Raw genomic sequence first — 14,745 nt, 5'->3', positions numbered from 1 at the left:
TCTTAGTATAAGAATTCTTGTTAAGGTGATGTCAACAGGGTTTTAAAATACATATATCTATCCATTCCAAAAAAACTAGACAAAATTTTGCCCCTTCTGAGCAAACGGGTCAAAGAGAATGTGCAATTCGGAACCACAGTTAAGTGGGCTATTTGTTGCAGCATTTTCTAATATAGAAAAATTTAAAGGTGTTAATTGTCACCTTAAAGCCTTACTGATTACCTGAGGGGGCGTCTTTTTCCGAGAGTTTCTAGCCATCCCAATTTGATCCAGCAGATTGGCCATGCTGCAGATCCCGTCAGTCAAAGAGTGTCAACTGGCAGGAACTATAGGGCAGGCTTTAACTGCTATAACCTGTACCTTATGAAATATTCTCCTCCCAGACATTAGAATGTCCCAAACCTGTTGGATTTATAACTGGACCTGGGCTTTGGAATGCATTAAGGGCCACTTTACTTGGCTTTACTATTAGGTGATTAATCATCACAGCTGCTGTTTTGTACTTTTTTTGTGGATGTTTTTATTGTTTTTAAATTATTTCAGTTGTTTTATAATTTTAGAATTGTAAGCCATCTAGCAGATATAGAAAATGGATGGATGGATGGATGGATGGATGGATGGATGGAAGGATGGATGGAAGGAAGGAAGGAAGGAAGGAAGGAAGGAAGGAAGGAAGGAAGGAAGGAAGGAAGGAAGGAAGGAAGGAAGGAAGGAAGGAGAAATCTGTCATGAAATTACATGTAGACCAGTCCTTCCTGAACTGAATGTGGAAAAATAGCATATGCAATGTTTGCTTTTGCTTAACATTTAACATCCTGGATTCTCACCTCCTGCCATCCCATGATGTCATATTTCAGTCACTTTGTTACTGATGATGATTGGGAAGGCATCACACTGGGAAAACTTACACAAATATTTCAAAATGCTTCCTTAACTAAAGTTTCTTTTAACTAACTTTTTACTGAGGGAAGTAACTCAAATACATGCATTTGTTGCTGCCGAAGATTCTTATAGTTTTATTTCTTTTTCTCTCCATGTAGGCAGTTTCTGATGGTGGCACCGATTCACAGATATTAGATCTCTCCAATCGCTTCTACACACTCATTCCCCATGACTTTGGAATGAAGAAGCCTCCACTTCTAAACAACCTTGACTACATTAAGGTACTCTGCATTTAACTCTCATACTTGAACACAGAAATAATATAAATCATATTTTTAAAAATGTAATTTTAAGACAGTTACGTCAGCCCAATAGTCAACTTTCTAATCTACTTTGAATGGTTAATACACTGTTGGACATGGGCAGGAGGTTCAAGTTCAGGGTATGCCTCACCTATAATGTTTATTAGGTAAACCTGTGGCCAATCATTTTCAGTTTAATTAAATACTATATTACAGGAGTGATTCATACTTGAAAGGTGGTGGTATTGGGGGTATTTAAAGGAATCAAATCCATCATCTTTTGGTTCCTTACATAAAGTGTAACACAAAAAATGGGGGAATTTTCATTTTTATCAGAATAGCAATAGCAATAGCAATAGCAGTAGACTTATATACCGCTTCATAGGCCTTTCAGGCCTCTCTAAGCGGTTTACAGAGAGTCAGCATATTGCCCCCAACAATCTGGGTCCTCATTTTACCCACCTCGGAAGGATGGAAGGCTGAGTCAACCCTGAGCCAGTGAGATTTGAACCGCTGACCTGCTGATCTAGCAGTAGCCTGCAGTGCTGCATTTAAATAGCAATAGGAAAATAGCAATTGGAGAATCTGAAGCAGTCTCTTAAGATAATAAACACTGCAATGCATGTATTGTTATGAACAATTGCATCTTTCATTTATCAAGACTAAAGTGGAAATGCTGGATAATCTGCTTGACATAGAGGTCGCTTATAGCCTTCTAAGAAGTGGCGGTCAGGATGGGGATAAAGATCCAATAGATGTGAACTACGAGAAGCTCAAAACCAGTATCCAGGTAAAAATGGCAGAGATGTGTGTTATTCTCTTTTGACACTATATTTTTCTAACTTTCCAAGGTTAATTTAAATGAGTAGATATAAGATGTACATTTTGGTACTTCAGTGATAAATTTTTATCTGCAACAATTTCAACAATTTAAAAAAGTTTTCATGTCTAGAAGCTCATATACATTTGGTTATTTTCTTTTCTGTTATTTTTAATGTAGAAGAAAAGGAAAAGGCTCTAAAACATAAAAACAAGAAAAACAAAACAGGGAAATACATGCATAACATGAATTATGTATATGATGGAATGCCCAGATTTTTTTAAAAAATATAATGACTCATTTTCGGTATTCAACTTGGCCACACACAAATTATTGATCGATCTTTTCTTTAACTTGATATGAAATTCATTCATAGGGGACAATGGACATGTATCATCAACCCATATAAAATATAATATTTTCTTGCATATTACCAATATTGGTCTTAATAATTAGGTTGTAAATTAGAAATTGTCTTTTGGAAATGCTCGGTCTATAAATGTGATTGATAAATATATAATAATCTTCAGTTCTCTGTAAAAATAATCCATTGTTATCTTTTCAAATATAGCAACAGTTTAAGAATACTGCTAACAAAATTGGTCCCAAATTATGTAAATAGAAGATGTGCAAATTGAATAAATTGCCATCAGCCATTTTAATGAGTTCAAATAGTTCCTGCAGTACCACAGATACTTAAGAAGAGTGATTGAGCAAAAGCTCATCAAAGGTTTTGGGTTTTTTTGTTCATGAGTTTCTAATATAAGGTTTAGGTGCCATTCTCAAGAAGGGATTGTCCCCTGTGTCATTTTCTCAAGGATCAAGTATGAGCTTCTCTTCCAATGTAACCCAAACATACAGCCTTAATGTAAAAATAGCAACTGCCAAAATACCAAACAGACAAATAATCAGAAGGGGACAAATAACTTTAAAATTATGGCTGGAAACGCTTTTGAAAGTTACTTAAAATTCATAGGTTTTAAAGTGTAAATTAATTGATAAATCTTAAAATCTGGATTATTAAAGCCCTCTTTTTTAATAAATTTAAAAAATGCTATAAGAACATTATTATTATCTTCAGATACTAATTTTAATTTAGTCTTTGAGGTTTTGCAACAACTGTCTTGTCAAAACAAGACTTTTAGGTTGGAGGTTGTACTTTTGCTATCACCCAGACTTGGCTAGGTAATAACGTAAAAGGAAGGAAGCTTAAAGAGTCTCCCTTCTCCCATATTCAGCTTCCCATCATATCTCCCTCCTGCCTCTTACCCTTATAGTTTTCGTTCCCAGGTCTAAGTATTCCCCATAATTACATCATCTCCTTAACACCTCTATCACCAATATAGTGATCCCTTTAGCAATACTTCTGCCTCAGGGCAGTATTTCTTTTAGCCCAAGGAATCCTTGGCGGCTCCAGTTGGTAAGTTCTTCTGCCGTCTCACCCTGCAAGAACAATTGGCAAAGCAGGTACAATCTTCAGCAGCTTCTCATATGATGCTTTTAAAAAAATAACATTCAGGTTTTCTAGATCAGGATTGCGGAAGTAGATTGTGTACATCATTTTAATGACCCAATACATTTACAGGTTCCTCTTTTTACATTATTAAATTTACAACAGTGATTTTTTTTCTCAACTTCCCGACAGATAGTAGATAAAGATTCAGAAGAAGCCAAGATTATAAAACAATATGTTAAGAACACCCATGCAAGTACCCATAATGCATATGGTTTGAAAGTTGTGGAGGTAAGTTCATGGTTGTGGTATGGTATTTTAAGGAATTGGTCTATATTTAACTTGTCTTTCCTGAATGTATTGCTGGAGTATTTAGTTGCTAAATAATATTTTTGTGGAACTGTAATCATGGCTCATGATTACCTCACTTCTGTTAACTATAATCTTATGTAGTCTTGTATCTTGGAGTTAATACAAAATGTTTATGGAGAAGATATTCTGAGCTCCCCCCCCCAAAAAAAATATCTTAGGCTTGTGAGCATGGAAAGTCATGAAATGAATATCCATGCTATATAGCTACATACAATACATGCAAATAGTATATGATGATACTCTAATCGGCACCCACATTAAGCAAAACTTAAAATCATGTTTTGAAGTACTGAAACATGATCAATTTGGATATTTCATTAGAGCTTACTATCTTAATTCTAAACCATTGAAAGTACAACACAGCAGAATAATTTGTGCTTAGTCAATAAAGGATGGTTGCAGAGACCACCCTGATATTTTGGCTAAGGATAATGTAGTTTGTGTAACGCTATAGTGGGCGATGGTCTTTGTCCCTCCTGTTTTTCGTTCCATAAGCCAAGAGGTTTTTGTGTATTAATGCAAAACTTTGGATTTGGAAAAACACAAATTGCATGTGTATCACATAGATATGCCTTTCCTCAACTTCCATATAAAGCAGTTCCAACAGCCTACTGCCCCCGCACCTACAGGAGATGTATATTCGCATGTGCTTGAACAGTGTTACAATGCCTTATCTTCAGATACCTGCAGTAGATAGATTTTTTTTCCATTTGAAGCAAGAATCCTAGTTACCAAGCCATGTAGGACTTTAAAAATAGTGGTTAGGATTTTGAATTGTGCTCAGAATACCAGCAGTGGCTTCCAGATAACCTTCACTGGCAGTCTCATACATTATAGGATGCAATTGCAAGAAGTGGGAAGGACATGCTCTGTTTGTACACTCATAAAAATCCAGGAGGGAATAAGTGATTGATGTATTGTTCGATTTCTCAACATAATTATCTTATTAAAATGGCTGCCTACAGAAGGTGATACAAGTTGGGCAGACTGTATAAGTAAGTATGGCATGCCTAATTTAAGAGAATTATGTGGAAAAATCCAGTTACAGATTGTCAATGTAGCATCTACGTCTGTCTTCACAAAAATCGATTCTAAAATAGTGATGGACAAAAGTGAAGAAATGAAATTTGACAAGGATGATTACATCCTTAAAAGTTCTTTCTGGTACCTCTGATTTTTAGAAAGTTCAATAAGCAACAACTTCTTTTACTTATACTCAGATTTTTTTGTATATTATATTCAAAGCCTTCAAAACTAACCTGGTTTTAAGATGTTTTAGAAAAATGGCTAGATTTTCTTGTAGATATTTCAAATTCTGTTCTAAAAGGCTGCTTTAGAGCACACAAGTCATGAATATAGCTTTTGTAAGCTATCTATCTTTTTATAGGATAATCCATCTAGAAAAAGAAACACAGCTGCTTTAAAGAGCTACAGGGAAATGTCACATTTGCATCCCTAACCACTCCTAAGTATATTTTTGAATCAGTTTTAATATGGCATTCAGTACATTACTTTTTCAATAGAAGGTATTCATTCATTTAATTAAATGAAGTATCTAGATTTAAGTTTGATGCATAGTTTATGTTACTATGAGACTTCTGAGGAACTAGCTTTACAAAAATGAAAGAATATACAGTACCTAAGAATTCAGAGTGGTTTTCTACATATTGAATTATTTTTCAGTATACTCTGCTTTATCAGTCATCATATCTTTTTCTCCATCTCTTCCAGATTTTCAAAATTGAACGTGAAGGAGAATATCAACGTTATGAACCATTCCGGGACTTACACAATCGCCAGTTGCTCTGGCATGGTTCTCGCACTACCAATTTTGCTGGTATCTTATCACAGGGTCTCCGAATAGCTCCACCTGAAGCCCCAGTGGTTTGTAATATGCTAATTTTCTAATGCAATTAGTGACATTCCAGATGCCGAACTCTCAGCTTCCAGCAGCTTCAGTTAGCAATGGCATAAGAGTTGCTGGGAGTTAAAATTCAGCAATCTGAGGCATATGATTCTTAGAAGAACTTACAATATGTTCTATCCTAATAATCTTGCAGTTTTGGGGATGGGATTTCCATTTCAGTTAGCTTGAGTTTATTCAATTCTCTCAATGGAGAGGACAGAGAGGGAAATTACACTTATCACAATTCTACATGCTGTTCCATACATCTAGATTAATCATTGTAAAAATGATTAATCATTTTTGTAGAATTGCAGACAGTGTAAAGGTCAACTCGCCACCTCTGAGCAATTAGAGAATAACTTCTGACAAATTATTTTATTCAGTCTAATCATACATAGTAGAAATACAGTTTATTTAAACTAGAATATTAAGATGCAAGCCCAGAACTAAAGGTGAAAATAAATAAAATACAGAATTGCTGTCTGTTTTAATCTGAAAGGGTAAAAATATCTTACTCTCCATTATAAAAATGTATCAAACAACCATTTCTTCCCAAGGGGGGGAAACACATCCAGAGATCAGGGGGAAATGTTTCTTTTTGTTGTTTTATATAATAGGTATATACTTAGAGCTAAAATTTTCTCTAGACAGGGAGTTGCAATCCCCATTGGACTTCCTAATCAGATAACTTTTGGGAAGCTTAGCATATTTTTTTAAACTTTTTTTAGACTGGCTATATGTTTGGCAAAGGTATCTACTTCGCAGATATGGTGTCCAAAAGTGCCAACTATTGTCACACCTCTCAAGTGGATCCTGTTGGCCTACTCTTGCTGGGAGAAGTTGCTCTTGGAAACATGTGAGTGATACCTTCTTACAGTGATAGCATGTAGAGTATCAATTTAGATTTGAAAATATATTTATTCTAAACAAAAATGTTCTTTCTGTGTCTCACCGCAGATGAGAAGCTATAGAAATTTGTATTGAAATATCTTATTCTAAAGCAACAAGTCCTTTAGTTTTACTGAAAACAAAATATTCATAAAGGAGGAGGCAAATTTTTAATTTTGTGAAATATCGTATCCTAAATGATCCTCCTCTCTGTTTGATAGGTTTGAATTGAAAAATGCTTCCCATATAACCAAGCTGCCAAAGGGCAAACACAGTGTCAAAGGTAAGTGCCTTCTGGAAATGATGAGTGATTTTTATTTTGTATACAACTTGGCCCAGTTGTTTTTCATGCTTTACTGTTCAATAATCTCTATAAATCAGATTAATGCAATATTAAGATACCACCATCACCCTTCAAAAGGCATTCAATTAATAATTTCAGCTGAAACCAAACTGATGAGATGACTGAAATTGAAAAATAGTATTAATACATCAGAGCTTATATATAGCATGGATGCTACATATTTTAGACAAAAAAGAAAAACAAGTTAATCCAAGGTAAAGCTAGATTTGAATAAATAATAGAACTTCATTATTAAGCTTGCTATACTAATCTTGCTAAGAAGCAAGTCCCCTAGTTTGCAAAAATACTTTTTAAAAAAAGTAGGTAGAATTGCACTGTCCATTTAAAAATATTTCTTTTCCCTAATCCGTCCTAAATAGCTTGTGCTAAATGATGATAATCTTAAAACTGATCTATACCCATCAGCTTGCATTATAACTGAATAGTTCCTCTCCAAATGTACAAGGTTTCTTTTCCCAATCTGATGTCCTTCTGCTATGTCAGATTGAAGAAGAAGGGAGTTTACAGTCCCAACTCATTTCCAAGTCACCAAGCTGGGAAAAGGGACAGATGGAAATCTTTGCAATTCATAAATGATTTATTTATTTAAGTGCAAACAGAATTTTAGTAACAAAGGCTTGGATATATTGGCTGAATTGATTAGATTTCAAAATTGTCAGCATTGTGAGAAAAACTATAGAACTTTTTCCAAGGCATTTAAATATATTGTATTTACTTATAACCACAGTCCAACATACTGTAAAGTGGTTGACCAAATACCTCTGTGCAGTTCATAAGCAGGAGGTGATATAAATGTATGATATATCTCTATTTGTCATCTTTTTCTAAACTTAAATACCCAAACATTGTGGGAACTTATTTGATCCCCATAATTCTTTTGCATGCTATATTAACTGATTTTATAATTCAGATCAGATAAGTTCCAGTTTTTCAATATACATGTGAATGCATTAGATTTAACTACAATCATTTGTTTGTTTCCCATTTAGGTTTGGGCAAAACAGCCCCAGATCCCACAGCCACTGCTTCTCTTGATGGTGCAGATGTCCCTTTGGGAAAAGGAATTCCATCTGGAATTAGCAATACTTGTCTTATGTATAATGAGTATCCTTTGATCAATATTAGAACAGAATATACTGTGAATAGCCATTGGGGATACCTGAAAGTGGTTGCTTCTAGCCAGGTGAATACTGTTAGCCTTAATGAATTTGGACTTTTTAGCATCAGAATGAACAGTGAGTTACCTCTGCAGTTCTGGGATAAATGTCCTTGACAATTAGAAGATGCTGGGAAAGTACAGGCTTTGCTGGAGTTTTAAAACCTATACTTTTTATTTAGTTATCCATGCATTTGCGTGCCCCTTATTCCTAAAATTCTAAATATCTTAAGATATAAGTATCTTATATCTAAAAGCAATGAAAACTATCAAAACATGATAAAATAGTGATGCCATAGATCACTCAGTCAAAGGAAATTAATACTGTTCTCTGTAATAGTTGCCTTCAGTTAAGTGGCATAGGAGCTCACTAAGTGGCATAGGAGCTCACTAAGTGAGTTCTGGATTTGGGTATACTCCATGCTTCTCAAGTGGTAACTGGACGACAGGAGAGGGCTGATTCTGGCTCTGGAGGAGAGAGGAATTTCTGATGTTCTCATATCTTAGTACTCTCAGGTTGACTTCTGCAGCATGCTATATTGAATTATGTTTAGTGGTAATCCAGAGACCATACTTTGGTTTAAAATACAGTATCAGGAACTTTAACAAGTGCCTTTCTAAGACTCTTGTGCCACTGATCTGGCTAAAATCCTAGAATTCTCACCAATCTTGAGTCATTTTAGAAATCTGAGAGGGCTTGGAGAATGATAGTTATGTCTTCCTACTTTATTTTGCAATGCAAAAGAACACAGCAAAAATGTCTTTCTTTTTTCCTTCATTCATTACTTTCTTCAGATACATTGTCTACGATATTGCTCAGGTGAAACTGAAGTATCTGCTGAAATTAAAGTTCAACTATAAAACAACACTCTGGTGAAGATCAGCTTCTTGGAATTACTAATACAAATGTTTTTGAGCCCCTCCTTTATTTTATTTTTTTGATAAATATGCAAGATTAGATGAAAAATGCTATGAGCAATTTTGTATTTGTGCTTCCCTCCCTCCCCCCTTTTCTTCTCCTTCCCCCTCTTGGCTTATTCTAGTTTGAACATATTGTACATCTTTAACTAACAACAACCCCCACTCCCCAAAAAGGGAGGGGAAGTCAATAATCCTTGAATTAAACCTTTAGTAAAAAGACAGGGAAGATAAATTTAGAATTGTTTACATACTTTTTTCTTGTTTTTCAAATCTTCCTTAATTTGTATTCTGAATAAATGTTAATGTGTTTATTTTGAAGTAAAAATAAAAGCTACTTTCTTACTAAAGTTTTCTTGTAGGCAAAATACAGTACTTCTGTATAAGGTTTTAAAGTTAGAAGTCAAGTGTAATGTTTGTGGATCCTATCCTAACCTGTTGCTCAGTCAACAACTGTGTTAGATGATTGTGTGTAGAAAGAACAATCTTTTTGGAGTTGCCATCCACTCTGCTCTTGTAATGCATGCTGGGAAGTGAGTGCACTCAGGCAAATGTGAAATCTACGTGCTTCAAAAAAAGTGCTACAAATCTAGCACAAGCATAGCATCTCTCTACCATTTAATAAAATAATGGCAGGCTTTTATGTAAGCCTGAAAAAAGATGTATCGCCAACACATTAACTTTAACTTGACTCTGCCATGCTTTCAAGCTTGTGCAGAAGCCTAAACTAGAAGAGCTGTTTTATGAATGATAGGTGCGGTTGTTTGCATGAGCTTTGAAGCATTTCTTTCCACTTATTTTTGAAGGATGCAAAGCCCTAATATGCATATCCCCCTCATGTACTCACAGATGCCTTTCATTCTTACATATGTGCACCTCCTTCCTTTCCCGCTATCTTTAGCAGACTTGTTGAAAAGGAAGAAGAAATAACTTTCATTTCTACACCCACAACTTACCATAGCAATCTGTTTCTATATAGCAATATTTCTTTATTTAAAAATGAGTACTTTGCATGCTGCATCATGGGAGGAGTAGGACGCCTACTCTACCATCAACAAGCAGAAAGAAATATGGGACAGAGAAACAGCTGGTCTGGAAAATCTGGGAAGTAACTTAACAAATATTGTACCCCAGAAACTAGGTGAGAGAAACAATGTAGTCGGATCAAAAATGTTAACAAGAAGGGAAATACAAATGGTACAACAGCAATAGATGCACTAACAATTTATGCACCAGTGTAATGAATGAATGACATGGAGATGATGGCATGTTGCCAGACAGCACTTTTAAAGGACTGCCCAAAATCTGCACTGCTTTGCAAACTAACATCTCTGGCATTGGTGGGTTGCATGTTGCTTACAGATCATACAACTGCAATATCGAACAGACTCCAGAATAATAATTAGGCCTTTTTATTTATAAAACAAATCAATATACAGGTGAAACTCAAAAAATTAGAATATCGTGCAAAAGTTCATTTATTTCAGTAATGTAACTTAAAAGGTGAAACTAATATATGAGATAAGACTCATTACATGCAAAACAAGATAGTTCAAGCCGTGATTTGTCATAATTGTGATGATTATGGCGTACAGCTCATGCAACGTTTGCATCTCATTTGGAAACCAAGGATCCAGACTATGGAGGAAGAATGGAGAGGCCAATCAAGCACAGTAATCCCACGGTCATTGAATCATCTTTTGGTGCTTTTGGCAAAAATTGCTCTCATCAGAAAAGAGGACTTTGGACCACTGAGCAACAGGACTTTGGACCACTGTGCTTCATTAAAACCAGGGTCAACGCAGCCATCTACCAGGAGATTTTGGAGCACTTCATGCTTCCTTCTGCAAATGAGATTTATGGGGATGCTAACTTCATTTTCCAGCTGCTCACACTGCCCAAAGCACCAAAACCTGGTTCAATGACTTGGATTACTGTGCTTGATTGGCCAGCAAACTCGCCTGACTTGAACCCCATAGAGAATCTATAGGGCATTGCCAAGAGAAGATGAGAGACATGAGACCGAACAATGCAGAAAAGCTGAAGGCCACTATTGAAGCATCCTGGTCTTCCATAACACCTCAGCAATGCCACAGGCTAATAGCTTCCATGCCATGCCGCATTGAGGCAGTAATTGCTGCAAAAGGGGCCCAAACCAAGTACTAAGTACATATGCATGCTTATACTTTTCAGAGGTCCAATATTGTTCTATGTACAATCGTTTTATTGATTGCATGTAATATTCTAATTTTCTGAGATGGTGGATTTGGGGTTTTCATGAGCTGTACGCCATAATCATCACAATTATGACAAATCACAGCTTGAACTATCTTGCTTTGCATGTAATGAGTCATATATCATATATTATTTTCACCTTTTAAGTTGCATTACTGAAATAAATGAACTTTTGCATGATATTCTAATTTTTCGAGTTTCACCTCGCCCAAGTCTCGCAGTCTGTGTAATGTACAATATTAAAAATTCACAATCACCACCCCAGGGCGGCAACAGAACCAACCAATCCACATGGTTCATTTCAAATGGGGTCCCAAAGGCCACTGACAAAACCATATGTTCAAGATCTTGGAGAAGAGCAATGTGCGGGCCAATCTTATCTCTGGGGGAATGATGTTTTGGTTGCTTCCAGTCTTTGGGCACAATTTTATCTTGGGGTAAGTTTTATAACACAGAGAACTAGACTACTATGGCTTTGCATCCCAAACTTGATATTTAGTCACCAACACTCCAAAGGAAGTATACTTCTTAACTGCTTAATAGCCAGTCAACAGTGAATGGCAGACAAACTATATCACTGAAGAAGCTGATACTTATTTGCCAAACTACTTTTTTCCCATCCAGCCACATAATGAATGCACAGGCATCATTTTAATTCATTAGAAGACAGTAACACCTTGCTGTTTTCCACTTTTATGGCTCAACTGTAGCTGGTAACTTGTAATGATCTGAATATAAATAAACTGAGTATCCTGGCAAGAAAAGTGCTACTTTTGGCAAACAGCACCAGTAGCTGTTAACATGTGAAAGTTTTAACTAACTTGAATTTCCAGAGACTTCTATGCTTTAAGATAAAAATAAAAGATCAATATCATTATGTAACAAAGACTTCAAAGCACAAGCCCTTGTGTGTTTTAATAATTAATTAGATCCTAACATTTCTGCTCTAAGAACAAACTTGTATTGTAAACCATAAAAGAAAGTATTTTTCTTCTCACACATGATTTATTCTGGTAGCATGTGCACTTTAATTTTGTCACTTCACATGACTGTGAAGACATAAGAAGACCTAATAGGAAGAGAAGTATATAGTGATGATCAACACTCAGCTATCTTTACAAGTTATAAGGCAAAGATTCGAGGATCTTCAATTACTCATACATCATCATACATATATTTTAAAAGGGTTATTGGGATGTAACTTTGGAGGGGGGAGTTCTTGAAGATCAGTGCTATTTTGACATGGCTGGGTGGTTACATTCTATTGCTCTTGAAAAGAAGAGTTCACTGTGTGTGTAGCTATACTTGCTTTTTTATTGCAAATTGTTTGTGAATATATACCTATGTAGTTACACCTCAGCAGCTGGCATAGCTAGGAGTTTTGACACTAATTAGTACTTGAATGCCGAAGTTTTCTAGACAAGGGGATCTTTTAAGTTCCAGATGACGGCAAGTTACTTCTGGTAATGCTGACAGAAAAGACCATAGAATTATTAATTATTAAATTTATATCTTGACTTTTCTGTAAAAGCTCAAAGAAGCACATTTTTCCCATTTTCTCTTCAAGATTTTTTTTACTTTAAAATAACAGATTCTTGTCAACAGTCCTTGTGGAAGATATGAGTGGGAGGATAAATCTGCTTTTTATAGCTTAACAGGGCAAAAAAGGGTTGTCTGTGGTCAGAAGGTAACACGTGTTACAACATAAAAAATCAGCACTCCTTTTGGAGAGAGAATCAGCTTCATGCTGCATTTGCCAAATGGTAATCTCAGGCAACTTCATGCAAAATCCATAGTTAATCTAGCTTCAATAATGAGAATCTGCATTGCTATCAGTAGCTCTGAATTATCAGTATTCATAACACCCATATTACACCAAAAAAAATTAATGTCTCTATATATCCTATCCTATAAAACAAGTTAAATAATTTTAAATCAATGTATGCTTTTCTAAAATACAGGAAAGATAACTAAAGACATTTTCATTTATAGAGGACAGCATGGATGTCAGTCTCTTATACAGCAAGCTTGAGGTGAACAAGGATAGAGTGATTTTTCAACAATAATTCCTAGTTCAGGAACAGCTGTAACTGGCACAAAGTAAAGCTGTGCATGTTCTTTTGACCATATCTTTACCTGCTCCTGAAGGAGCCATGAATCTAGGGAAAAATCCATGTTGCAGGAATGATGTATATGCAGGAATGCAACTCCTTCCAAGGGATGATTTCCACCAGTAGTTTCATGTAGATGTTGAACAGCAGAGAAGAGACTCCCCAATGCACCCTACATTACAGAGCCTGAGAGTTTGACCTCTACCCTTCACAAACTGGAACTGGAACAAGGATATTATGGTCAGTAGTAGTGAAGGCTGTCAAGAAATCAAGCAGGATCAGAAGCATTTCACTCCCACTGCTATATCTCACTCCCGGGTCAACCAAAATAATCAATGCAGTCTTAATCCTATAACCAGACCTGAAACTAGAAAGAAAAGAATTGAGATAATCTGTTTCTCATGATGTCTTCTTTACTTGCTCTATCACTTCTTCATCAATCTTTCCTAAGGGGAAGTTTGGGGGGGGGGGGGTAATTAAAACAACCAGGATGAGTGATTGAGGAGAGGGCACAAAATTGTTCCCTTCAAGACAGGTGGCATCTCATAAGGTCATATTAACCACCATCTGCATCCAGCTTCCTCTCATGCTGACAACTTTCACTAGCCAAATGGAATAGGAATCTACTCAACAGATTGTGGAGCTTACATATCCTAGAACCCCGACTACTTTTTTGGAATCAACAAGCTCACACATATCCCAGATATTTCGCAGATGGTATTCTATCTTGTCAATAGCCAGTACCAGGTTACATCATCTAACCCAGAGGTGTATGTGTAATATATGAATTAAGGTAACACAATAACCTACATCTGTTTTTGCAGATGGAAATAATTGAAATGATAAAGTCTGTGATTTTTATATTTCAATCTGTAGTGATGTTTAATCTGATCGCCAGATCTCATCTAAAAATCACTTATAAAAATCATGCAAAATCCAGTTGCCCCATTTTATTGCTAGTTATGCCTGTGCCATATCTTCAGTAGCAATGTTGAGGGCCGAAATAAACACTAAGCCAAATTCTGGTGGTCTATATACAGGAATTACTGTTCAAAGGTATTGTAGGCCAATTCTTTGTCAAATGGGGCCATTATGTATTTATGACATCTTTGCAAAAAAAAGTTGTAATAAGATACCATTGTTACTGCTCAGCTCACTTGAGTAGAACATTAAATATTAAGAAATTATTACTAAGTTGATGCCATGGTATTGCTCTGTATTTGCCCAAGAGTAATACCCCACTGAGAACCCTTTGTGCAAGCAGAACAGTATTTGTAAATACAGGTAGCTCTCAACTTACAACTACAATTGAGTCCAAAATTTCTGTTGCTAAGTGAG

General features: G+C 35.7%; 1 protein-coding gene across 1 annotated transcript in view; it reads left to right on the top strand.

The window, feature by feature from the left end:
* PARP1 (poly(ADP-ribose) polymerase 1) overlaps positions 1 to 9,411 on the top strand; it is a 42,385-nt gene extending 32,974 nt beyond the window's left edge. The window contains exons 16-23 of the mRNA XM_087717862.1: positions 1,041 to 1,163; positions 1,846 to 1,974; positions 3,650 to 3,748; positions 5,561 to 5,713; positions 6,464 to 6,591; positions 6,845 to 6,906; positions 7,977 to 8,091; positions 8,939 to 9,411. Coding sequence (XP_087573988.1) covers positions 1,041 to 1,163; positions 1,846 to 1,974; positions 3,650 to 3,748; positions 5,561 to 5,713; positions 6,464 to 6,591; positions 6,845 to 6,906; positions 7,977 to 8,091; positions 8,939 to 9,020 — 891 coding nt within the window. The 3' untranslated portion in view covers positions 9,021 to 9,411. The remainder of the gene's footprint in view (positions 1 to 1,040; positions 1,164 to 1,845; positions 1,975 to 3,649; positions 3,749 to 5,560; positions 5,714 to 6,463; positions 6,592 to 6,844; positions 6,907 to 7,976; positions 8,092 to 8,938) is intronic.
* The last annotated feature ends 5,334 nt before the right edge of the window (positions 9,412 to 14,745 follow it).

The sequence above is a fragment of the Thamnophis sirtalis genome, unplaced genomic scaffold (assembly GCF_051295495.1).
Source record: "Thamnophis sirtalis isolate CommonGarterSnake01/CBP01778 unplaced genomic scaffold, rThaSir2_p1.2 scaffold_6, whole genome shotgun sequence".
NCBI lineage: Eukaryota > Metazoa > Chordata > Lepidosauria > Squamata > Natricidae > Thamnophis > Thamnophis sirtalis.
Note: the sequence above shows the minus strand (reverse complement) of the source record. Positions and strands in the feature narration are given on the sequence as shown.